The sequence below is a fragment of the Gekko japonicus genome, unplaced genomic scaffold (genome assembly GCF_001447785.1).
Source record: "Gekko japonicus isolate JY-2015 unplaced genomic scaffold, Gekko_japonicus_V1.1 scaffold1500, whole genome shotgun sequence".
NCBI classification, from domain to species: domain Eukaryota; kingdom Metazoa; phylum Chordata; class Lepidosauria; order Squamata; family Gekkonidae; genus Gekko; species Gekko japonicus.
The window spans coordinates 444472-469373 of NW_015173177.1; the positions used below are offsets into that span (position 1 = coordinate 444472).

The 24902-nt window shown below is 47.9% G+C and overlaps 1 protein-coding gene across 1 annotated transcript; it reads right to left on the reverse strand.

Annotated features, from left to right (window-relative positions):
• Positions 1-662: 662 nt before the first annotated feature.
• Positions 663-23058, reverse strand: LOC107119941 (dimethylaniline monooxygenase [N-oxide-forming] 5-like). The gene is made up of 9 exons (XM_015422569.1): positions 22912-23058; positions 20557-20718; positions 18441-18629; positions 16396-16558; positions 11774-11916; positions 9507-9706; positions 7265-7617; positions 4038-4110; positions 663-1072 (listed from the first exon to the last, which is right to left on the reverse strand). The coding sequence occupies exons 2-9, from the start codon at positions 20689-20691 to the stop codon at positions 724-726; spliced, it is 1605 nt and encodes a 534-aa protein (XP_015278055.1). The 5' UTR covers positions 20692-20718; positions 22912-23058; the 3' UTR covers positions 663-723.
• Positions 23059-24902: the final 1844 nt, after the last annotated feature.

Consider the following 24902-nt stretch of genomic DNA (forward strand, 5'->3'; position numbering starts at 1 on the left):
CCAGATTGGGACATTCCTGGAGACTTGGGGGGGAAGAGCCTGAAGAAAGTGAGGTTTGGGGAGGGACCTCAGTGGGGTATAGTGCCGTAGGGTCTGCCCTCCAAAGCAGCCATTTCCTCCAAGGGAACTGATCTCTGTCCTCCGGAGACCGGTTACGATTCTGCGAGGTCTGCAGGGCCCACCTGGAAGCTGGCAACCCCAGCAGCACCGATAAGAAGCGATTTCATCACAGTTGCGCTACTGCAGTCCAAAGTGCCGTTTCCAGAGGAGTTAACTTATTTGCTCTTGGTTGCACTTTAACAGAGATATTCCACACAGTTCACTCAAGCCCCGAGGTGCCCATTCAAAGGGGTCAAGGAGGCATCACGCTGCACACAGGAATGACATGCACCGGGAGAGCATGTCTGCAAAGGCACTGCGGTGTAGGTGTACAGAGAGTGACGGCTCAAAGGCACAACGATAAAAGAGATAAAACAGACAGGACAAGAAAATCGGGCATAACCTAATCCCCCCCCAGTCTTTAGGGTTGCCAGCTCCGGATTGGGACATTTTGGGGGGCGTAGCCTGAGGAGGGGGACTTCAATGGGGGGTAGAATGCCACAGGGTCCACCTTCCAAAGCGTCCATTTTCACCAGGTGAACTGATCTCTGTCGCCTGGGGGATCTCCAGCTACCACCTGGGGGTTGGCAACCCTAGTCTTTAACGAAGGGGGCTCTTTGGCGCCTAAAAGAATGTGCAGACGACGGCGAAGACAGCCACGGCCAAGCCAGCCATCTTGAACACCAAGGACAGCAATCCACCTCCGGCAGAGTTGTCAGTCGGCCTTGTCCTCAGGGGCTTGATGATCCGGTCTTGCTGGGTCAGGATAGCTTTTCTGGCTCCGGACCATTTGCCCGGCCCTTGCAAGCGGTACTGAAAGGGTGTGCAGGGCCCCATGAGAACCTCCCAGGCCAGCTTGGGATTGGTGAGGGACAGCGACCCGATGCTGGGCTTCACCCCGATCTGAGAGGCCAGCTCGTCCATGTACTCGATGTAATCCACTTGGATGGTGTGGCGAGGGCTCCTCACGTACCTGAAAGAAAGGGGAAGCAGAGGGGGCTGAGCCGGGGAAACAACAGGACGTTGCAGGTGGTAGTGGCACGTATGGAGGTCTCCTCCTGGGGGGGGTTTCTCTAACGACTGTTCAGCTCCTCAGTGGAAAAGCAGGACAGCGATGCCTTGGGGACTATTATCTTGGGTCTCGTGCTAAAAGGTTTGCCCCGATGGACATTCCCTCCATTGTCACCTCAGCTCTGAAATTTTCAGTATTCTGCTTCTATGGCTTCTTCTCTCACTCCAGGTTCCGCCTCTTGTAGCCCAGAGTTTTGCATTGATGAGAACACCAATTTTATAGAAATAAAATCATAAATATTGCTCCCCACGGTCTAGTCACCCTTGGCTACCCACAACAGCAGCTGTCTTTCCGCTCATTCCCAGCTGACGACACAAGGCAAAGAAATGAAAATGGCATCGTTGCCTTTGGGTCGACCCGTCTCGGATTGGGGGCTGAAATTTCACAAGCTGGGTGGGACCGACTTATGGTTACCTGGTAACCCTTTCCCCCTTATCTACAGGGATGCTATGTCATTTCCATTTTTCCCTCCAGAAGGCCCAAGGTCGCAAATGTTGCCAGGCTGGCGTTTTTCCAACTGCGCCCGGTTAGGCAGCTGGCCCCTTACCTGTCTCACCCCGACCTAGCCATAGTAATCCATGCGACAGTCACCTCTAGACTTGATTACTGCAATTCGCTCTACTGATGTCTGTTGCCTACGGATCAGTTGTAACTCCAGGAGATCTCCAGGTCCCAACCAGAGGTTGGCAAGCATATGATACAGGAAAGTTGGGGGGGGGGGAATCCTCCCTCAGCATGTAGGGCTGCCAGGCCTCCTGCTATGGTGGATGCATCCTGACTGCAGCTGTCTTTGCTGTTGGCATTGTGTGTGAAACCATAGACTTTCCAGCAATTCCTAGAGCTACCCTATGTCACTTCCGGGGTTTTTCCCTGCAAGAGACGTAGCAGTGCATGTGATGTTATAGTCTCCCCCCCAACGTCCCTACACCTGAACCTCCCACCCATTTCCAGATATGGGACTCCCAAGCAGTGTTCCCTCTAAGCTGAGTTAGTCTGAGCTAGCTCACAGGTTTTTTTAGGCACGTCCACACTCCACCAGGATGGGAGGGGAACAACTTTTTTTTTTAATGACAGAGTTATATCTTTCTGCATTACTGGGAAGTCCCTCAAAGAGGCAGAGACTGTGACCATTGCCCATGGGTTGCCCTCACTTCAGTTTCCTGGTGATCGGTATGCAATCGTTGCATGGGGAGAGGCTGTGGCTCAGTGGCACAGCATCTACACGGCACACAGAAGGTGCCAGGTTCAATCCCTGGCATCTCCAGTTAAAGGAATCGGCAGTAGGTGATGTGAAAGACCTCTGCCTGAGACCCTGGAGAGCTGCTGTCAGTCTGAGTAGACAATGCTGACCTTGACGGATCAAGCATCTGATTCGGTAGAAGGCAGCTTCATCTGTTGTGGGGAGGGACCATGGCTCAGTGGTAGAACGTCTAACTTCGCATGCTGAAGGCCTCAGATTCAATCCACAGCATCTCCAACTGAAAGGACCAGGCAGTAGGTGATGGGAAAGACCTCAGCCTGAGACCCTGGAGAGTCGCTGCCAGTCCGAGCAGACAATACTGACTGTGATGGACCAATAGCCTGTTTCAGTACAAGGCATCTTCATATGTGATATGCAGTGTTCTCTGTAAGCTGAGTTAGTGTGAGCTAGCTCACAGTTTTTTTAGCCTCTGGCTCACACATTTTTGTCTTCGCTCAGGAAGGAGGGCTCCAGAGCAGACTGATCTATGCAGTAGTCAAATCGCTCGCTCACGACTTTAATGCCGGTAGCTCACAAAGAAGGATTTTGGCTCACAAGAACCCCCCCGCTTAGAGGGAACGTACTTAGAAGATTTCTCCCACCCTTTGCAGTTGTCCTTAGCAGAGTTGCCAGACCTTGGATGGGAAGTTCCTGGAGGATTTGTGGGTGAAACCTGGGGAGGGTGAAGACTGAGGAGGCGCGGGACGTCAGGAGGGTGCAAGGCCACAGACTTGGTAGGGTATCATGCCCTGCAGCCCACCTTCCAAAGCAGCCCTTTTCTCCAGGAGAAGTGGAATAAATGTTCTAAATACATCAAATAAATAATTGCTTTATGAAATTTGGAGATCGGAGGTCACTCCAGGAGATCTCCAGCCCTCCGACCTGGAGGTTGGCAACCCTCGTCCTTAGCAATGCTCCCTCTAAGCGGTGGAGTCTTGTGAGCAAACATTCTACTTTGTGAACGACTGGCATTAAAGCTGCGAGCGAGCGAATTGGCTCCTGCATCGATGAGTTTGCTCTGGAGCCCCATCCTTCCTGAGCTAAGACAAAAAGGTGTGAGCCGGAGGCTAAAAAACTGTGAGCTAGCTCACACTAACTCAGCTTAGAGGGAACAACTGGCCCCCAAAGAAGTACTTTTCTCCCTTTCTCACAATACAAGAACTCGTGGGCACTCAATGAAATTGCTGAGCAGTCGGGTTAGAATGGATAAAAGGAAGTCCTTCTTCCCCCAAAGAGTGATTGATACATGCAATTCACTGCCACAGGAGGTGGTGGCAGCTACAAGCATGGACGGCTTCAAGAGGGAATTGGATAAGCATGTGGAGCAGAGGTCCCTCAGTGGCTATTAGCCACAAGGTATAGATAGGAACTCTCGGCCTGGGGCAAGTGATGCTCTTTATTCTTGGTGCTTGGGGGGAGGCAACAGTGGGAGGGCTTCTAGTGTCCTGGCCCCACTGCTGGACCTCCTGATGGCACCTGGTATTTTGGGCCACTGTGTGACAGAGTGTTGGACTGGATGGGCCATGGGCCTGATCCAACATTGGCTTCTCTAATGTTCTTATGTTCTTATCGATACTATGATAATGGTGTGCACAGTTAACAGTTCCAGTTCAGCCCACTACATACCGTTTTTCCATGGCTGTTTTCTTTGCCGTGATATCTGATAACATTTCGCTTTCTGAAGGTAGCGTTTCAAGCCCTGGGGAACAAAAGCACAGGTTAAGAGGCAATGCTTTGAGGAGCAGAATGGAAGGCAGATGGAAAAACTGGACTGTGAAGTCAAGAGGCCTGCTCTGGAAAAACCCTGGTGGCTAGCATAGTGTAGTGGTTAAAGTGTTGGACTAGGATTTGGGAAATCCAGGTTGGAATCCCCACATGTGCCATGAAGCTCACTGGATAACCTTGGGCCACTCACACATAGAGTTTCCAGGTTCCTCCTGGCAACCCGTAGGGGATGGGGGGGGACTTACCAGGAGAAAGAGAAAGGCCTAGGCCTTGTTGCCAGTGTCACACAGGAAGTAACGTCATCACACTACAGACAACCGGGTGACACTCTGGTATTCGGGCAAAAATCCTATGGCAAAACTGGCTTCTACCAGAGAGTTTTTGTCCAAATACCAGAGCGTCATCTCGACATCACTGGCATGATGACATCACTTCCCGTGCAACACTGGTTATGAGGCCTAGGATTTCTCCTAGTAAGTCCCCCCACCAGCCAGCTGATTGGTGGCTGCAGGTAGGGCCTGGTGGGTGGGGGACCCCCACATCCACCAGGGGGTCTGGCAACCCTAGTCACACATAGGGTTGCCATGTCTTCCCTGGCTATCAGTGGGGGATGGGGGGAATAGGGTTGCCAAATTCAGGTTGGGAAACTCCTGGAGATTTGAAATGGTGCCTGGGGAGGACAGGAACCTCACTGAGGTACAACACCATGTAGTCCACCCTCCAAAACATCCATTTTCTCCACTGGTAGAACTGATCTGTGTAGTCTGGAGATGAGCTATAATTCCCCAACTCCCACCTGAAGCTGGCATCCCTAGACACTCTCAGCCTAACCTACCTCACAGGGTTACTGTGAAGATAAAAAGGAGGAAAGAAGAATGATGTAAGACACTTTGGGTCCCCACTGGGGTGAAAGGTGGGATATAAATAAAGTAAAATAAATATAAAATAAAATAAATTTTGAATGCTCATTAGCCAAAACCAATGGGGCTCAGATTCCCTTCACCTCTGAATGTAGGCTTTCTGTGCTTGACTAAGGTCACATTTGACGGTCCCCGGCAGCCAATTATTTCTCTAAGTATACTGGAACTAAAGGGGAAAGAACCAAGCAAAGAAGGATCGAGGCTACTCTGTTTTGGCTGTGAAGATCTCATTTCATCCAATGGGGCTCCAGAACTGAACTGAATACAGTCAGGAAGGGAACATCTACATGGGAGCTAAATGAGATCTGGGCCAAGCTCCTGTTCTTCCTCGGTTTGCAGGCATTTAGCATGGGTGCGGCCAGAGATACAAGGACTCTTGGTCCTCAGCTCTTAGTCCATGACTCCAAAGATTGAGGCTGTAAATCAGCCAAGGCCAACAGATCCAGGACTAGCCCAGGATCTAGTGGACCGTGTAGCCTGCTTGTTTTTAAAAATTCATTCATTTAAAACTACATTTTTCTGCAAACTGTATTACACTAGGTTACATTCTGTAAGTTGGGTTACTGACCTGCAGGTGGTGACTGGAGATTACGGATGGGCACGAACCAGGAAAATGTGGTTCAGTTCATGGCTGAACCGTGAACCTAATCACGAACTGAACTGGGAAGCTTGTTTACAAATTGAACCGGTTCATGGTTCATGGCCTTGCAAACCACATTGAAAGTCTGTAGCCCGCTTCTTTTTTAATATTCATTCATTTAAAACTACATTTTTCTGTAAACTGTATTACCATAGGTTATATTCTGTAAATTGGGTTACTGACCTGCAGGTGGTGACTGGAGATTACGGATGGGCACGAACCAGGAAAATGTGGTTCGGTTCATGGCTGAACCGTGAACCTAATCACGAACTGAACTGGGAGGCTTGTTTACAAATTGAACCGGTTCATGGCCTTGCAAACCACATTGAAAGGGACCGCAGTCTCTTTAAAAGGAGTTTGCAGAAAGCCCAAAAAATAGCTGTGCCTCTCAGCTGTTTTTGGGCTGTCTTCTGCAGTCCCTTTAAATTTTAAAAGGATTGCAGAAGACAACCTGAAAACAGCGGCGAGCAGAAAGGGGCTGAGCTCCCCAGAAGGAACTTCCCTCCCACCTTCCTGCTGGCTGCAGCGACACCCAGCTAGCAGAAAGGGGGGGAGATCTCCCAGAAAGGGACTTCCCTCCCACCTTTCTGCTGGCCGTAGTGAGCCCCTGCTAGGAAAGAGGTGGGAAGGATGATCTCCCAGAGAGGTAGTTTACCACATTAAACCTTGCTTTCTGCTCTCTGTGGCTATTCGCAGGGAGCAGAAAGCAGGAAGACAACCTGAAAACAGCGGCGAGCAGAAAGGGGGTGAGCTCCCCAGAGGGAACTTCCCTCCCACCTTCCTGCTGGCTGCAGCGACACCCAGCCAGAAGAAAGGGGGGGGGGGGATCTCCCAGAAAGGAAGGGACTTCCCTCCCACCTTTCTGCTGGCCGTAGTGAGCCCCTGCTAGGAAAGAGGTGGGAGGGATGATCTCCCAGAGAGGTAGTTTACCTGTTCCAATTAAACCTTGCTTTCTGCTCCCTGTGGCTATTCGCAGGGAGCAGAAAGCAGGGCCATTTAAACCCCTGTTTTCTCTCCCCATGGAAAGCCACAGGGAGCAGAAAGCAGTGGTGGTTTAAATGGCTCAAACCATTTTGTGCCCAAAATTCATGCTTTGTCCTGATTCTTCCATTCATGAACTTCAGTTTGCAAATCCCGAACAGGCCAAAATTCGTGATGAACTTTAGTTTATCAGCTGGTTTGTGCCCATCCCTACTGGAGATTTCCTGGGATTACGACTGATCTCCAGGCAATAGAAATCAGGTCACTCAGAGAAAATGGTTGTGTTGGAAGGTGCATCCTGTAGCATTGTACCTTGCTGAAAACCTTCCCCTGCCCAAACCCCGTCCTTTCCAGTCTCCACCCAGAAAATCTCCAGGTATTTCTCAATCTGGAGTAGGCAACCCTATCTGTAATTGTTGGGGAGAAAAGAGGGATAAAAATATCCAAAAATAAATACTGGTAGAAATCAAGCAGTTGTCATGTCCAGCCAAGGCTCAAGGCCCATTTGTGATTATGGTTCTCTCCTAAAGCCAATATGATTCACAGTCCATAAGAAGCCCATTCAGAAGAGGTATGAAAGAGCTTACCCTTAAACACGCGAGATGCCCAGCGGGCCTGCATTTCTGAAATGGGCATGATGGCCCCCAGAGGCTGGACGAGGCCAATGATAGCCAGGGTCGGCTTCTCCAAGTGAGGTGGGAAGACGAATTTATACAAGGTGACCTGGTTATTAGTTACTGGGAGGGCATTCCCAAGGAAGGGGAAAGAGAAACTGTATCCCGTGGCAAACACGATAAAATCTATATCTTCTTCCTTTGAGCCGTCTTCAAAGATGGCAGCCCTTTCGGTTAATTCTTTGATGTTCGGTTTCACTTGAACTTTCCCGGAAATGATTCGGTTTGGCAGCTCATCATTGATAGTTGGATGCTGGCTGAGGAATCTGCAGGGCATTAAAAACACAAACACCCAAATTCAGTGACAAAGCCAGCCACTGCCCCATCTGGTCTGCCTTCCATAGTGTTAATTTCAATTGCCCTGTCGGGGCAGTGGGCAGGGCCACCTTTTTGTTGAAGGGAAACAGCACAGTTCTGATTGCCCCTTTATGTATTTGGGAGAGACGGATTGGGAGAGCCAGTGTGGTATAGTGGTTAAGAGCATTGGACTAGGATCTGGCTGACCCGAGTTTGAGTACCCTCTTGTGCCCTGGAAGCCCGCTGGATGATCTTTGTCTAGTCACACACTCTCAGCCTAACCTATCTCACAGGGTTGTTGTGAATATAAAATGGAGGAGAATAATGTGGGAGCACATCCAGACTTTGCTAAAGTCACTGCACTGGCTACCAATAGTGTTCCGGATCCACTTCAAGGTGCTGGTTTTGACCTTTAAAGCCCTTTATGATCGGGCCTGCCTACCTGAGGGACCGCCTTTCCCCGCATGTTCCCCAGAGAGCACTGCGATCTGGTACACAAAACCGCCTGGCCCCCCTTGGCCTAGGGACGCCAGGTTGGTGACGACTAGGACCAGGGCATTCTCCCTGGTGGTGCTGATGCTCTGGAATGAACATCACAACGAGATCAGAGCCCTTCGGGACCTCCAGCAATTCCACAGGGCCGTGAAAACGGAGCTTTTTCACCCGGCGTTCCAGTAGGAGAGACCCTATATCGACCGTGCTGCACTTGCACTTTATTATACGACACGCTATATTTAAATGGTTTTAACTGTATTTATTTAATTGGAAATGAGCTGAGCTATTTTATTGAGTTGTATTTTATGTATGTATTTATGCTGGTTTTATAATTGTTGTAAGCCGCCCTGAGCCGCTTCGGCAGGAGGGCGGGATAGAAATCTAACGAATAAATAAATAATGAAAGCTGCGTTGCGTCCCCCTTGGGGGAAAAGGCAGGGTACAAATTGAGTAAATGAAAATAAATTAATGGGGGCGGGGGAATTAAAGGGGAGCAATAGCCAACGTTTCCTGAAGTGGCAAGGCTTTCCTGCAGGGAAAAGAAAACTCTTAGGAATATTCACAACTTGTCGGGAATGGGTGAAAAAGACTAGACCTGGACTCTTTGGATTCCGGGGGTTGAGGGCAGCGCCATGCTCAACCCTAACTTTCAAAAATTGCTCAGACAGGAGGACTTGACTCTTGTTCAATGTTCCCTCTAAGCTGTGGAGTCTTGAGAGCAGAAATGCTACTTTGTGAGCTGCTGGCATTAAAGTTGTGAGCAAGCAATTTGGCTACTGCATAAATCAGTTTGCTCTGGAGCCCTTCTTCCTGAGCTAAAGCAAAAATGTGTGAGCTGGTGGCTAAAAACCTGTGAGGTAACTCACACTAACTCAGCTTAGAGGGAACACTGCTCTTGTTGCATCTACTATTGGGTTCACTCGCACTTTTTCCCGGTCCGCCCCAGGTAGGGGTGGACTGGGAGACAAAAGCAACCCTGGAAAAGGACCCCTGCCCACTGGACAGAGGGGTATAAAGAGCACACTGCCCGCTTTGTGCCGGCTCATGGCGACAGTGGCTCCTACCCTCTTGCGTGGGGCCACCCTGCATAAAGCAAGTCTCACCTTGCCTGGCGTCTTGGTGGTCTTAATGGCCCTGACCCCCCCAAGGTTCTATCAAATCAGGCATGTACTGCAGATCCTGTGTTCTGAATTCCCAACCAGAAAATGACAGCCAGAGGAGACGAAGCCCGCCACAAAACCCTTGACGAGTGAGGTCATATGTAACAGTCACATGCAACTTTTCAACATTTCAGGCAGAAACTCCGTTTAACAAGTAAAACAAGGAGTTGCTGGGCGGATACAATGCATTGCCGCGTCCATACCTGTGTTGAGGCTTCAGGCCATAGTGAGAATGGTTAAATCTTTCATTCAGCCTGTTTTCCACCCAGTTGTTTACGATGTACGGGAGCAAAAACTGCTTCAACAACAGATTGAAACGGGTGGAAAACACCACATCTCCTGGGTAGCCTTTGTCACCGACACGATTCAAGATCCACGCCCCTCGGCGAGTGCTGAGGAAGACCTGGGGAAGACACCCACACAGTTCTTTAAGCTACTGCTCTCAATAGAGACCACTGCTTTCTTGATGCTCCTTTTCTACCTGCCATTTCCCCAGGAAGCATGGGATCACCTGGCATCGGCTCTCGGATAGAGATCAAGGCCGGTGGAGCTCAGTGTCGTCAGATCGTTTGGAAAGGCGAATGCAATTTGTGCATGATGGAGTCATTTCTTTGAACCACTTTTCTGCACTTTATCCATTTATACAAGACTAGAAATAAGGCCCGTTGTGGAAATAAATACAACGGGATCTAGAAAGAGGCTCTGGGAGAGTACTCTAGCTTTGGGCAAACAGTGTCAGTCTGCTTTTAAAACATGAATCTGGGACCTGCACACCACCAGAATACAGCAGATTCCATATGCAACTGACATTCCAACTGCCTTGCGGGTGGGGGGGGGAGTTTGAGGTGTGGAATGGAGTGAAGTCCAATCAGCTTCCATATGCAAAAGACCAGGTTGTCGCAGCAGTTGTGGTGTGGGCGGGACCCGGGCTTTGCCTTCTGATTGGTGGCGATATATGCTGAGGAGCAGTGCCATCAGCCATACACTAAGGGAGTGCATTTTAGAATTAGAACCTTGGCACCCTCCCCCCCACTTGTGTGCCCTGCTGCCCACTTGTGAGCATGCCGTGACCCACATCTCCCAGCCACATGTGCCACCCTGCATCATCGAGAATGGTTATGCCGGCAAGGCTGCTAACCTCCAGGTGACACCTGGAGATCTTCCGCTATTACCATCGATCTCCAGACGTCCAAGATCAGTTCCCCTGGATAAAATGACCGCTTCGGAGGCTGGACTCTATGGTATTGTACCCTGCTGATGTCCCTCCTCTCCCCAAACCCCGCCCTTTCCAGGCTCCACCCCCAAAATCTCCTGGTATTTCCCAGCCCAGAGCTGGCAGTCCTACATGTAGAAAGTGTGGTCAGCTGTGAGTGTGGGCAGTGGGAGGCCTGGTGGCGAGCCGAGGAGGGGAGGAGGACCCCAGGCATCCTCTGACCGGTGGCACTCCCTGCCCGGGGTCCCCCAAAGCCTAAAACCAGCCCTACTGTCCTAAATGCAGCTGCTCAAGATGGGAGAGGGGAGCACAGGAATTGCAGAGTGGAAGAAACAGTTGGGAGACCCCGCCCTATAGTCCAGTACTGGGACATCCCAGGCACAACAATCAAATGCTGTGGCACAACTGCCCTATGCAATGGTCCCCCCTAGTCTTGTGAACAAAAATTCAAGCATTAAAGTTGTGAGTGAGCATTACTGGCATTAGAGTTGTGAGTGAGCGATTTGGCTACTGCATAAATTAGTTTGCAATAAATTATCTTTCCTGAGTGAGCAACTTGGCTACTGCGTAAATCAGTTTGCAGTAAATCATCTTTCCTGAGCAAAGACAAAAATGTGTGAGCCGGAGGCTAAAAAAATGTGAGACAGCTCAAACTAACTCAGCTTAGAGGGAACACTGACAACCAATGCTCCCTCTAAGCTGTGGAGTCTTGTGAGCAAGAATTTAACTTTGTGAGCTACTGGCATTAAAGCTGTGAGCGAGCGATTTGGCTACTGCATAAATTAGTTTGCTCTGGAGCCATCCCTTCCTGAGCTAAGACAAAAATGTGTGAGCTGGAGGCTAAAAAACTGTGAGCTAGCTCACACTAACTCAGCTTAGAGGGAACACTGCTGACAACCAGTATAGCGGATCACTGAGGCCCCACTGTAAGAAGAGGAAAAGAGATTGGATTTATACCCCACCCTTCACTACCCAAAGGTGTCTCAGAGCAGCTTACAAACTCCTTTCCCTTCCCCTCCCCACAACAGGCACCTTGTGAGGTAGCTGGGGCTGAGAGAGCTTTTTCGAGGACTGCTCCTGAGAGAACAGCTCTGAAAGAACTTGTGACTGACCCAAGGTCACACCAGCAGCTGCATGGGGAGGAGTGGGGAATCAAACCTGGTTCTCCCAGATTAGAGTCCGCGCACTGAACCACTACACCAAACTGGCAGCCCTAACTACCACCTGAGCAAGGATACCCCACTCTGAAAGCTAGACCTGTTCTGCCGTGTGGCTGATCTCCACAGCAAGGTCCCCGCCTGAGTTCCCGATGCCGATCACGATGACTCTCTTTCCTGTGAACTCGTTAGGGTCCTTGTAATCACGGCTGTGGAAGTAGCGTCCTTGGAATTTTTCTATCCCTGTAAGCAGACACCCAGATTGTTAGAGTTCATTATAGGTCGATGTATGTTGATGCTACAGTTTATTCTTACGTGCAGCTTGACACATCTCGGGCAGTGTCACAAATGGTCGGGGCACTGTCGAGTAAGTTTTTTTAGTTGTTTTGTTGCAACTGGGCATATGGAAGAGGAAGAAGAGAAAGAGGAGGAAGGAGGAGGAGGAGGAGGGGTTGGTTCTTATACCCCACTCTTCACTACCCGAAGGAGTCTCAGAGTAGCTTACAATCTCCTTCCCTTCCTCTCCCTACAACACACACCCTGTGAGGTAGGTGGGGCTGAGAGAGCTCTGAGAAGACTGCGACTGACCCAAGGTCACCCAGCTGGCTGCATGTGGAGGAGTGGGGACTCAACCCCCATTCTCCACATTAGAGTCCGCCACTCTTAACCACTACACCACTCTGGCTCTGCCTTAAGAAGCAAATGGGGAAAGATAAAAAGAAACAGAAAACAAAGACGAATACTGTTACAGTCTTCATAACTCTGAAATGTTACATAGATAGATAGATAGATAGATAGATAGATAGATAGATAGATAGATAGATAGATAGATAGATAGATAGATAGATAGATAGATAGATAGATAAGAAATGTATTGTATGTAGCCAAAGGCCATCACAATAAAAGGTTAAGAGCATAATGATAAAAGTATTCAAGCAGAACTAAGATCAGCATTAAAATACGGGATATGAGACAATATACAGGAACAAATTAATGTTAGATTACAAAGATTAAATACAATCAGGAGTTAACGTATATAGCACCGGAGTAATTATTTGACCAGTCAAGGTATTTATTGACTCACACTGAACTCTGCTTAAAACAGTTTTGGTCACATTCTGAGAAGTCAAAGCTCACTGCAAAAGACAATCATGCTTGGAAAAGTCGAAGGCAGCGGGAAAAGAGGAAGACCCAACATGAGTCTGCAATAGCTGGGCAAGGCTGTTAAAGATAGCATGTTAATTCGTAGGGTGGCCGTAAGTCAGAAGGGACTCGACAGCACATCACACACGTGCACAGGTGGAACTGCACGAAGTAGCCTCTTTGCCGTTTAGGGTCAAGACATCAGGCAGAAAAGGAGAAATACTTTTCAGAGGTTCAACAAGGGAGGTCCACCAGGACAACGACTGCTGGTTTTGGGGAGAAGGCCAACAGATTGCACAAACAGATCCTGGCACGGCAGCAAGAACTATTGCCCCAGAGTGAAGTCACAGGAAACCTTCGCAGGCTGCACAAAGGTGGCAGACAGATGTGGTGGCTAATTACATCATTCGAGTATGCCTGATGCTCTAGGTCATAGGTTCTGAGCTGCCGCCATGATTCTGATCCTTCTCCTGTGCGAAGGCAAACTAGGTCACCACGGATGTTCTTAGCTGCCGCCATGATTCTGATCCTTCTCCTGTGCGAAGGCAATTTCGTCTCCAAGGTCACTCCCACATACAATCGGCAAAACGGCACACCCTTGTGCCTTTTTGATAAGGAAGCCTTAAGTGCTACACCACTGCTTGGAGGGCATTTCCCCTCAAGGGCCAGTAATCAGCTTCATTCTGATATAGATATGCAGGGCTTTTTTTGTAGAAAAAGCCCAGCAGGAACTCATTAGCATAATAGGCCACACCCAACAACAGAAACTCATTAGCATATGCAGCCACACCCATGAGAGCATAGCTCATTAGCATATTAGGCCCCACCCCATGTTACCAGAAGTATAGTCATCCAGCCACACCCACTTTTTGCTTCTTATTCTGTTTACCTTGTTTGTTGTCAAAACCTAGGGCTTTTTTTGTAGCAGGGACTCCTTTGCATGTTAGGCCACACCCCTAATGTAGCCCTAATGAGTTTCTGCTGTTGGGCGTGGCCTATTATGCTAATGATTTCCTGCTGGGCGTGGCCAACTTGGGAGCCAGCCGGAACTCCGTTCCTGTGCGTTCCTGCCCAAAAATAGCCCTGTAAGATATGCATGGACTCTCCTGGATCTCAAGTGAGCTTCTAGTGTGACAAGGACAGGCCCGTAGCTACAGTGGGACCTCCTGCCCCCCCCCCAACTTCCTGTCAAGGTCCTATGACTTTGGGGAAGGGGGGGGAAGCCACATGTACAGCTACACTCCAAGCCGCGAATTCATGGATTGGAGTGCAGGTGCACAGCCTCCCCCACTTCTTCCCAAAAGCATTTAAAGGGACCCATTAAATGTTTTGGGGGGGAAGCAGGGCCATGCGCCTCCACTCCAAGCTGCGAATTTCAGTGCCCCCCGACTTTTTAAAAGGCCCCCAAATTAAAAATTCCTGGCCACGGGCTTGGACAAGGACCTTATTAAACACATACGGAAGCAAAGCTAATCCAAAGGAGACCCACAATTGGTCCTCATGCATGCCATACATAAACAGAGGAGACCCTTTAAATGCTTTTGGGGGAGAAGCGAGGGCTATGTGCTTGCACTCCATGCTGTGAATTCGGGGATTGGCGTGCAGGTGTGCGTGGCCTCCCCCCACTTCTTCCCAAAAGCATTTAAAGGGACCCATTAAATGCTTTGGGGGAAAAGCAGGACTACGCGCCTCCACTCCAAGCTGCGAATTTCAGTGCCCCCCGACTTTTTAAAAGGCCCCCAAATTAAAAATTCCTGGCCACGGGCTTGGACAAGGACCTTATTAAACACATATGGAAGCGAAGCTAATCCAAAGGAGACCCACAATTGGTCCTCATGCATGCCATACATAAACGGGGGGACTTGCAGTGAGATAACAGAACTGGACTAGAGAGGCATGGCTTCGTTAGATCTACCGATGATACAAATCCCATTCCTGTCCTGCCTGTGAAATGGGCGTGAAATTCCAACCAGACCCTCTTACTTGGAATGAATCAGTGGAAATCCTTGAGGTTTAAGATCCTCTGCTGTTATGCTTCTTTATTATTATTTGTACCATGAGGATTTCTGGAATGATTAGACCTCTGTGGATGAGTGGCACTTATCACCAAATTGTCAGATGACTGACGTTACTCTGGTATGGCTGTTTGGGGGAGGGGGTGACTGAGATGTGTGGATGAAAAATGGGCCTTCCTTCTCATTTAGCAGTAAACCTAGTAAAACCTATTTGCCAAATTTCAGAGAGATTACTTAGTACTGTAAGGAAGACACGTGTACCCTAGATACCTGTCATTATGAACGAGCCCTACTGTCCAACTCTCCATCATTTGTTTCCTAGAGAGCACATGAGATTACTGTACAAAATTAGGCCTGATTCTGGCCTCTCTCTGGTGCTCAGTCTTAGTATTGTAGTTGCCCTAAAGCTGGTTTTCTAGATCTCAAGGGAATGCTGGAGATCTTTGCACCAAGATGGAAGATGGCAGCCTGTCGGAAATGGCAATCTCTGGTGTACAAAGAAGAAGAGAAGAAGACCTTGCAATGGGCGGCAAGAAGACAATTAGATAGGATCATGAGGTCAGCACCTTCTCTCCTGTTAAGTGTCACTCCTTGTCTGTCTCCAGATTGCTACTCTGAAGTGTCAGACTCGGTCTTACCCTCTCTCTCAGCTAGAGATGTAGTTAGGAACCGATCTCTGTCTCTCCTCTTTCCTACCAAGCAGGGCTATTTTTGGGCAGGAACGCACAGGAATGAAGTTCCGGCTGACTCCTGAGGTGGCCACGCCCAGCAGGAACTCATTAGCATAATAGGCCACACCCAATAGCAGAAACTCATTAGGATTGGCTACATTAGGGGTGTGTGGCCTAACATGCAAAGGAGTTCCTGCTACAAAAAAAGCCCTGGGTTTTGACAACAAACAAGGTAAACAGAATAAGAAGGGAAAGGTGGGTGTGGCTGGATGACCACACTTCTGGTAACATGGGGGTGTGGCCTAATGTGCTAATGAGCGGTGCTGTCAGAGTGTGGCCTAATATGCTAATGATTTTTGCTGTTGGGTGTGGCCTATTATGCTAATAAGTTCCTGCTGGGCTTTTTCTACAAAAAGAGCCCTGCTACCAAGTATGTTAATTCCTAAATAAACCTGTATCTACTCTTTAAACAGATTGTGCACTGTTGCTGTGTCAATTACTCTGCCAGTACAGCCAACAAAACGGAAGCTCAATTGCAACACAATGCCTCTTTAATTCTAATCTGTTTGGCCTTCAGTTGGAAAGTAAATCCAGGTCTAAGCAATGGAAAGAAAGCAATGCCTTCTTTCATCAGAGAACAGAGACGGTAATTCAGAAGCTCACACCTCCAGCAAGGGATGCAAGACTGGTTGGACCTGCCTGATGTCAACAGAGGAGTTAACCCTTTCTTTTCTGGTGTCCTGACATTGCACAATAATGGTAAGGGCAGTATATGGATTCCAGTAGCAGCATTTGGCTTCTAGATTCTGATGCTTGCAATGAAACTCTGCTCTGTTGTCCCACTCTGTGATAGAGCTGGGGAGATTCACTTCCTTGGTGAGTGTATACCATACCTGGAAAAGTGTCCAGTGGCATGTGTGCAGTGGTGTGGTGGCCAGTGCAAACCATGACTGCATCAAAAATCGATGACTCCTGTTTTCCATCAGTCTCTACGACAACATCCCACTGGCCGGTGCTAGCAAAATCTGGGCGCCTTGTCGCACTGCAGACTTTAGTCTGAAACCAGGCAGGAAGGAATAAGACAGAGATAGAGGCAGCACTCCGAAGAACAAGTATTTGTGCCTGATCTTAGTGTACGCCTTTGAACAAAGTACAAATATGTCTCTAGGCTACTACAGAACTAGGCATCAGATCATTTCCTTCTTGAACAAATCATTCTAGGACTTGTAATCAGCCCTCTTGCAGGCCACAATTAATAATGATTCAAGGAAATTTTGGGCCTTGGTAGCCGAGTCCATGGGAAGAAAGGGGTCAGTAAACAACTTAGTTACAGCCGACGGCTGGTACAATTATTTCACAATGATTTTCCCGGAGACCAGGCACAATGCCGAAGAGGAGTTTGACATTTGTCTGGACGACTGCTCCAGTTGGGCCCCTGTGCAGATTGAGGAGACTAAATCTTTAATTGCAGCCCTTAAATTGGGAAAAGCTCCAGGGCCTGATGCTATTCCACCTGAGGCTATTAAGGCTTTTTCCTCAGTGGTGGGCCCCCTTCCTAGCAGCCCTGTTTACAGCCTTAGATCGGTCTGGTGCAATACCAGATGACTGGAAGAACGCCATATTAGTCCTGATCTTTAAAAAAGGTGATCCTCAGCTCCCAAATAATTACAGACCGATCAGTCTCTTATCCATTATGGGGCAGATATATGCCAATCACTTAGCCGATAAACTGAAATCTTGGATATCAGACCAGCAAATTTTGGGGGCGGAGCAAATTGGCTTCTGTCAGGGCAAGTCAACCCTAGATCACTGCATCGTTCTCAGTCATCTAGTAAATAAATATAGGAAATGGAAAGGACCTAAATTATACACAGCTTTCTTAGATCTCAAGGGAGCTTTTGATTCAGTGCCCAGGGTTATCTTGTGGAGGAAACTGAATAATATGGGGATTGATAAATGTCGCCTCTTTTTGGTAAAAAAAACTCCACTCAGAAACTACTTGCCAGGTGAGATACTCAAAAGAAGGCAACCTAACGCCACAAATTGCTATTTCAGTGGGTGTCAAGCAAGGTTGTATCCTGGCCCCCATATTGTTCAATCTCTTTTTGAATGATCTGGCACCCTTTATGAGTGGTGTTAATGGTAATTTCCCCAAGCTGGGAGTAAGACATTGCCCGTTATTGTTATATGTCGATGACGCTGTCCTTCTGTCACTTTCAAAGGTTGAGATGAAAAGGATGCTAATGCACTTTTCAGTATATTGTGATAAGAACTTACTGTCCCTCAATTTTGATAAGTCAAAAATTATTGTGTTTGGTTGGAGTTGGAAACCCTCTAAATAGACTGTGTACAGCTTGGAGTGTAGCTGTACACGTGGCCTCCCCCCCCCTTTCCCCAAAGTCGTAGAATTGGCTACATTAGGGGTGTGTGGCCTAAAATGCAAAGGAGTTCCTGCTACAAACAAGCCCTGGGTTTTGACAACAAACAAGGTAAACAGAATAAGAAGCAAAAGGTCGGTGTGGCTGGATGAGCACACTTCTGGTAACATGGGGGTGCGGCCTAATGTGCTAATGAGCTGTGCTGTTGGGGGTGTGGCCTAATATGCTAATGAGTTTCTGCTGTTGGGTGTGGTCTATTATACTAATGAGTTCCTGCTGGGCTTTTTCTACAAAAAGAGCCCTGCCGATAGCCAAAGTACACCTTGAACACAAGCCACCCTCCTTTTGCACAGCAGCACTTTCTACCCCACTGAGTTATGTGGTAGAGTGGAGTAACTTGTGCACAAGTCAGCCTTCGCACAGTGTCTTTCCGCTGCCAAGATGGCACAGGAAACCAACTAGCTATGCTAATGCCATGCCAGGGACAGCAAAATGCTTGTAGTAGGGATTTAGGATTGGGCTGTCTATAGTCTGTGCCATCTCCTACTAGAACTTCTTACCCTGAAGCGGACGTACTTCAGAAGGTCAAAATGCTTGGCGTACTGCCGGAAGTATTCCATGATCTTGGAGTTGGGCATGTAGTTGGGGTAGTCATCTGGGATGGGGTAGTCACTGAAGCACATCATCTCTTTGGAGGTGTTGATGATCACAGATTTGTAAATGCTGGCTCTGTCTTCTTCAGGATTCTCCTGCAAAAGATATTTTTTCAAGGTTTCTCCGGCCAGCAACCCCTGCTTCCCACATCCACTCCTTTAGCTGGCAGGAAAACAATTACATTAACAAAGAGCTGTCAATTCAACGGCATGACATCATCTACAGGGAAACCCCTGAAGTGGTGTCATGCCACTCTAGGAATCACCAGGAACTCTATGGTTTTCCAATACAGTCTCCAGCAATTCTTAAGAGTGGTGTGACGACACTTCTGGGTTCCCCCTAGAAGTGACATCACGCGGCCATGCTGACAGAGCCCCCCATGTCCCTGCCCCCATTGCCACTGGTTGGCAAACCTGCCCTCTACTCCCCTTTAAATTTGGCAGCCGAGATACAATTTGTCATCCCACCAGTGGGACCTGGTAGCAGACAAGGGAGCAGGAGTCACCACCGTCATCACTGTAAATCACAAAAGAAATAAGGATTTGGCAGCCGAGATACAGAGCAACGTGTCATCCCACAGGTGGGACCTGGTAGCAGACAAGGGAGCAGGAGTCACCACCGTCATCACTGTAAATCACAAAAGAAATAAGGAGTAGGATCCGTCTGCAGCTAAGAAAGGGCTGCAGGAAAGTGCCTGTAATGCAGTGGTGACACCCCTCCTGGAAAAGTCCTCATTAGATGAGAGGGACCAAGCCAATTACCACCCAGTATCTAGTCTTCTCAGTAGTGGCCTCTCTCCTGTGGAACCAGCTGCCCGAAGAGGTGCATGCCTTGCGGGACCTCCCACAGGGCACAGAAGGCTGCTCTTTTTCAGGTGGCCTTTGGGTGATTGTGATCCACCAGGCGGCTGGTATATTTCACCAACAAATAACGAGAAAGCTGCAATCGTGCAAATGCGCTTATATTCTAACAACTGTGTACTTAAGTTAATACAGTAATACAAAGTTACAAAATACAACAATTTACAATTTCTGTAATATTCCAATCCTAGTTGTTCAAGATGTTGATGAGATTCTCCGGAGTAGAACCTTCGTTTCGTGAGAACTTTCTCCAAACATTAAGTACCTTTTATAAAAATACAAATTACAACGTGTGATAATTAACTCATCTTTGTTGTAATTTGTATTTTTATAAAAGGTATGTAATGTTTGGAGAAAGTTCTCGCGGAACGAAGGTTCTACTCTGGAGAATCTCGTCAACATCTGGAATGGAACATCTAGGATTGGAATGTTACAGAAATTGTACATTGTTGTATTTTGTAATTTTGTATTACTGTATTAACTTAAGTACACAGTTGTTAGAATATAAGTGCATTTGCATGATTGCAGCTTTCTTGTTATTTGTTGGTGACCATAAGTGCTGCACACACACCCCTGTAGGTTGGCTGGTATATTTCAGCTGTGTCTTCACCATCCATGCATCCGACCCTGTTTGATTTTAACAGGGATAGATATTTCAACCGCTTCATATTTTAAGGATAATTTATTATACCTTTGTATTGTTTTTATTGGTGTGGGTTTTTTGCTGTTAGCCGACCTGTCTTCACCATCCATGCATCCGACCCTGTTTGATTTTAACGGGGATGGATATTTCAACCGCTTCATATTTTAAGGATAATTTATTATACCTTTGTATTGTTTTTATTGGTGTCTTTTTTTTGCTGTTAGCCGCCCTGAGTCTTCACCATCCATGCATCCGACCCAGTTTGATTTTAACGGGGATAGATATTTCAACCGCTTCATATTTTAAGGATAATTTATTATACCTTTGTATTGTTTTTATTGGTGTCTTTTTTTTGCTGTTAGCCGCCCTGAGTCCCGTTCGGGAGAGTGGGAACGGGATATAAATTTGATAAACAAATAATTCCCTTCCTTCCCGTCCCTCATCATAGAGCTGTAGTGGAGCGAACGCCCACCAGCACGATCTCCCGCCAGAACGATGAATGGACCCATCAAGATGTACCTTGAACCGCCAGAGTCCCCCGATATCATCGCTGCTCTCAAAGCAGACAGGCTCCAGGCCTTCATCCAAGCAGCATTTGACGCTGCAAAGTCCGCTGGAGCCGCCTCCTATAATGGCCACTCTCTTCTTCGCCATGGTCCTTCTGAAATTTCAGGGCCGGGTCTAGAAGGATTTTTTTTTTAAAAAAAGTTTTGTTTCACCAAACGATAGATCTCTTTATAACTTGAATCTGTCCAGCCTGAAACATTTGGGCCTTGCTTAAAGCATGACAAGCAGATTGCTTTACCCAGGGGTCATTTCATAGAAAAAGAGGTAAAGGTAAAGATTTCCTTGCTCGAAAGCCAGTCGAATCCGACTCTAGGGTTGCGGTGCTCATCTCCGTTTCAAAGCCAAAGAGCCAGCGCTGTCTGAAGACATTACCGTGGTCATGTGGCCGGCATGACTAAACACCAAGGCTCACGGAACGCTGTTACCTTCCCACCGAAGTAGTACCTATTTATCTACTTGCAATTTCTTGCTTTCGAACTGCTAGGTTGGCATTGCCGGAAGTGTGTCAGAGGGCAACACCCCCCGCTCAGACTCCACTGGACTGTTTTGGATTGCTAGCTATTGGGGGGGGGGGATGCAGATCTGTCACCACAGAGGAGGGAAAGCTTGTACCTGAATAAAACTTGGTCTTAAAGGTGCCACTGGACTGTTTTGGAGGGGGGGTGGGGGGCCACCCTCTGCAACTTACCTGGCTGCTTCTTGCTCTGACTGAGAGCTGCTGGGAGCAGGGGGTGGGGCTAGTTGCATGTGCTCGCCGCCTGGGCTCTTTACTGCTGGAGGTCCGCTCCTGTGCGCTCCTGCAGGAAATGACCCCTGGCTCTACCACTGAGCCATACTCAGATACTTTGGGCACTGAGGCTGTGACACTTCATGGCTGGGTTCCTGCTCATGCTCCCCAATCGATTGTGGCAGAAAGTTTTATATACTAGAGCTAGGGCTGCCAGGTTCCCAACCCCGGGCCACTGGCTGGAGACAGGAGGGACTTGTTTTTACCATCTGTTCCAGCTTACACAGTGAATTACGGCATGACCTGGCAACCCTGCACCAGTGTTCCCTCTAAACTGAGTTAGTGTGAGCTAGCTCACAGTTTTTTAGCCTCCGGCTCACACATTTTTGTCTTAGCTCAGGAAGGATGGCTCCAGACCAAACTAATTTATGCAGGTGTCAAATCGCTCGCTCACAGCTTTAATGCAAGTAGCTCACAAAGTAGAATTTTTGCTCACAAGACTCCACATCTTAGACAAGACTCCGCAGCTTAGAGGGAGTATTGCCCTGCACCCTGCAAAATGTGCAACGTCAACAATGACCCATACTACTTCCCCTCCAGGCCCCAAAACTTGTAAAATGGCCTGCCTTTGTCCTTCTGCAAACTATGTAAAACAGACTTGTGCACAAGGGCTTTTCTACAAACAAAATAAGGCTACAGGGGGGGGGAGAGAAGAAGAAGGAAAGGGGGGAGAAGAAGAAGAAGCAGGAGGAGGAGGACTGGATTTATACCCTGCCTTTCACTTGGAGCAGCTTACAATCTCCTTCCCTTCCTCTCTCCAGAACAGACACCCGATGAGGTAGGTGGGGCTGAGAGAGCTCTGGGAGAACTGGTCTTGAGAGAAACAGCTCTGAGAGAACTTGTGACTGACCCAAGGTCACCCAGCTGGCTGCACGTGGAGGAGTGGGGAATCAAACCCGGCTCTCTGGAGTAGAGTCCACTGCTCTTAACTACTATACCAAATTGGCTGCCAGCTGGCTGCCAGGTGGAATGGCATTGCATAACCCAATCTCGTTAGATCTTGAAGGCTAAGTAAGGTTGGTACTTGGATGAGAGACCACCAAGGAAGACTTTGCAGAGGAAGGCAATGGCAAACCATTTCTGCTAAGTCACTTGCCTTCCATCCTTCCTGAATAAGACAAAAATGTGTGAGCTGGAGGCTAAAAAACAGTGAACTTGCTCACACTAACTCCGCTTAAGAGGGAACACCAACACGCAATATATCTACTGCAGCCGATATGTTTCTTATAGTTTTACAGGCCCCTGTGGGCTAAAACCACAACATACTGAAAGGAAGGGAAGCAGGCGGCTGTTGTTGATTAGTTGATCTAACCAAGATGCCTTTCATGACTCACTAATTCCATTCGCATCTGCGCACAAATCACCGAAGTAGCTTTCAGTGCCTGGAAAGAGGGCACTCGCTCCGCTTAACGGATGCTATGCAAACCAGCGTCTAAACTAACATGTAAAGCTAACAGCTACAGCACGAGAGCGTCCCAAGGCAACCTGATACCTGCAGATTTAAAAGTTGTGTGACTGACCTGAAAGAGCCACAGACGGCTTACGCAACGGCACACAGAAAGGAGCTCTTTATCCTTTCCCGAATGAATGTGCTGCGTTCTCTGCCTCTTCCACACTGAAGTTGTCTCCAGAGTGAAAGGAGTCCTTCCAAAGGGCAGCATTTAGTACTGGCGCCTCTCAGCTATTTGCTCCGCTTAAACACTGACTAAAAAAAAAAAAGAGGGGAAAAGTTCACAGCAAAGCACAGAGATCAAAAATGCCTCTGTGTGGAGGAGTGGCGTGGACAATGCCTCGCCCAGGCAGAAATCTTTCAACCTTACAGCTGCAGAGGTAAATCTCTGCTGAGTTAACTCAGGGTTGAAAAGGATTTGTAGAACTGCAACTGAAATCCAGGCCACTAGAGGAAAGGCAACAACCCAATTTTATTTAGCTGCACAGGGGGGAAAAATCATTCCATGGTTTACAAGAATATTGGTCCCAGCGTAAGGTACAGCCATAACCACGTTCCAAAGTTCATACAGTCAACCCCCATGTTTCACGTGGAGGAAGCATGACTTCGAAATGTTTTCGTTCAATCCGAGGCATGGCTTCTCACTAACTCCACATTACATGTGCCTTGCATCCTCCTCAGGTTGTGGCGATCATGCACACACTGAGAGTTTATTTATTCACTTCATTTATACGCCACACTTTTCCCCAGTGGGGTATCCAAAGTGGCTTTCAACACTCTCTCCTTTTCTATTTTATCCTCACAACAACCCTGTGAGGTAGGTTAGGCTGAGAGTGTGTGACTAGCCCAAGGTCGCCCAGCAAGTTTCCACGGCAGAGTGGGGGATCTGAACTTGGATCTCCCAGATTCAAGTGTGACACTAGAACCAGTACACCACGCTGCACATGAAATTCAATTCCCAGGTGCGTAGAGGCTAATTTGGATTAAGGCGATACTGCACTGGCATGGGGCACTTCCTCAGTACTGTTTTCCTGAACTGAAATGGGCTTGGAAGTGACATTTGCCCCATTAGGGACTCCACATGGTACTGATGGGGTACACGTAGGTTTCCCCAACAAGGCAAACAGTGACACACACACACACCCCAGCCATTTCAGTATAGGAAAGTGGCACGGGGGAATACTTAAGCACCCGCTGTTCAAAGTTTGAGGACTCTGCTTCAGATAAGGGGGCGGCAGCCCCCAAGCGAGATTATCAACTGAGGAAAAGAACAAAGCTAAATAAAGGCTGACGGACTCTGAATTGTGCCTTAAAACATTTACTTTAATGTTGCTCTTGGAATTTTCTTAAAATAGTTAAATGATGGGCTAAAAGCTAAATATATTAGCCATGTTCAATGTAATCTAAACATGTTAAGAATAACACTTATACAAGCTAATGTAGGATCTCCTATACTTGGGTTTTTAGTTAGTAGTGGTTTTCTTTTCTGTACTTTAGTTGTAGTTGTTTCCCCCTCCCATTGTTTCTTTGTAGTTTGTAGTCTTTAGAATATGCAATTTAAAAAATCCCCTTCGGGGGTTCAAAAAACAACAACAAAATTTGAAGCACGTAATTCATAGCATGCACCTAACCTCCAGGATTGAGGGCAGATGGAAGGAAAAAGTAAACATGTAGTTACACTCTCTGTTGGAAACACAGGCAGGAAACTGGATCACAAAAGATTCAGTCAGCATCTGTTACTAGTCTGGGTGAAAAACCCTGTGAGAGAAATCACTTGTGTGTGTGGTGACGAATGTACGGAAGAAGATAGAGTTTTTTTCCTTTGGATTGACTAGAAAAGGTCCAAGTCTCACTTCCACCTGAGGGGTGGGAAAACTGACAGAAGGTGATTTAAGCTGCACTCCTTAAGAGCACCTTGTGTTGAAATCTGATTTCTTGTAGTCCATGGAGTCATATATATATATAAGGCATGGAGTCATATATATCTCTCGTCTTCATGTCTTTCTCTCTATGTATCTGTAGCTTTGCCTCAACTTGGATGGCCCAGGCCAGCCCGATCTT